Raw genomic sequence first — 997 nt, 5'->3', positions numbered from 1 at the left:
TTTTTTGATTTACTTATTTTTAATTTATTTTAAATAATAAGTTTCTATTATTTATAAATTGACTATTTATTTCACAATTTTCTTTTAAAAAATTAACATTATCGTCGGATTTATCGAAGGAATAATCTAACGATAATAGTACGAAAAATAACATATTGTAACATCAACATTCCCGTCGAAAAAATTCGCTGCTAATAATCAAATAATTTTTCGAATAGGTAATCTACTGCAGAATCCGATGATAATTATCGTCAAACGAAAAAAATTCAATGGCAAATATTTACCTGCAAAATTTATATTGTTCAATTTCTTGTGATAGTAATTTAAGTACCATAAGATTTTGTTCATTTTTCCGATAAAAAAATCTGATAATATTTAATGTTTTTTTTTGTAGTGTCGTCTAATTTAATATACACTAAATAAAATTTGAAGGGACTTTTATTTAAATACAAGACATGAGAGTTTTTAAAATTATAAATGTTGAATTTCTCACTCTAACATCCCTCAAGAAAGTTTGTAATTAATATAGTTTTATATAGGAGTATCTTTAATTCTTGATGCTTCATAGCCTGAAGTGTTTTAGTGGAGAGGAGATATCGTAATCTAGCTTTGTGGTATACACCAGTTTAACCAAGTCCGGCATTTTCATTTCCTTATAAATTGGAGGATTCTCTTTTGTTACCAACTCTTTTATTGGTCCATACATTCTTAGACATTCATCCTGAACATGTTGTCTCAGAGAGCATGAAACCGAAACTCGTGGACCTACTTTTTGAGCCACAACTCTGTGTTTGGCGCTCATAAACTTGTCATTTGTGATTAGCTGTAATCAGTGCTAAGACATTAAATAGGTCATTTGAACAACTTAACTATTTGATTTGTGGCATATTATATAACATAGTAATACATGATTAGATATTTGCTTAAAATAAAATTAAATTCAATATACAAATATAAAGATTAAAGTAGGTTTCTCTAATGTTTAATTTTTTTTAAT

General features: G+C 26.7%; 1 protein-coding gene across 2 annotated transcripts in view; it reads right to left on the bottom strand.

The window, feature by feature from the left end:
• LOC107644792 (deacetoxyvindoline 4-hydroxylase) overlaps positions 392–997 on the bottom strand; it is a 4,829-nt gene continuing 4,223 nt past the window's right edge. For both annotated transcript variants that reach the window (XM_016348716.2, XM_021103208.1), the window contains one exon: positions 392–823. In XM_016348716.2, coding sequence (XP_016204202.1) covers positions 563–823 — 261 coding nt within the window. In that variant the 3' untranslated portion in view covers positions 392–562. The remainder of the gene's footprint in view (positions 824–997) is intronic.

The sequence above is a fragment of the Arachis ipaensis genome, chromosome B05 (genome assembly GCF_000816755.2).
Source record: "Arachis ipaensis cultivar K30076 chromosome B05, Araip1.1, whole genome shotgun sequence".
Taxonomy (NCBI): Eukaryota; Viridiplantae; Streptophyta; class Magnoliopsida; order Fabales; family Fabaceae; genus Arachis; species Arachis ipaensis.
The sequence above is the reverse complement of the archived record's forward strand: the minus strand, read 5'-3'. Positions and strand labels throughout refer to the sequence as shown.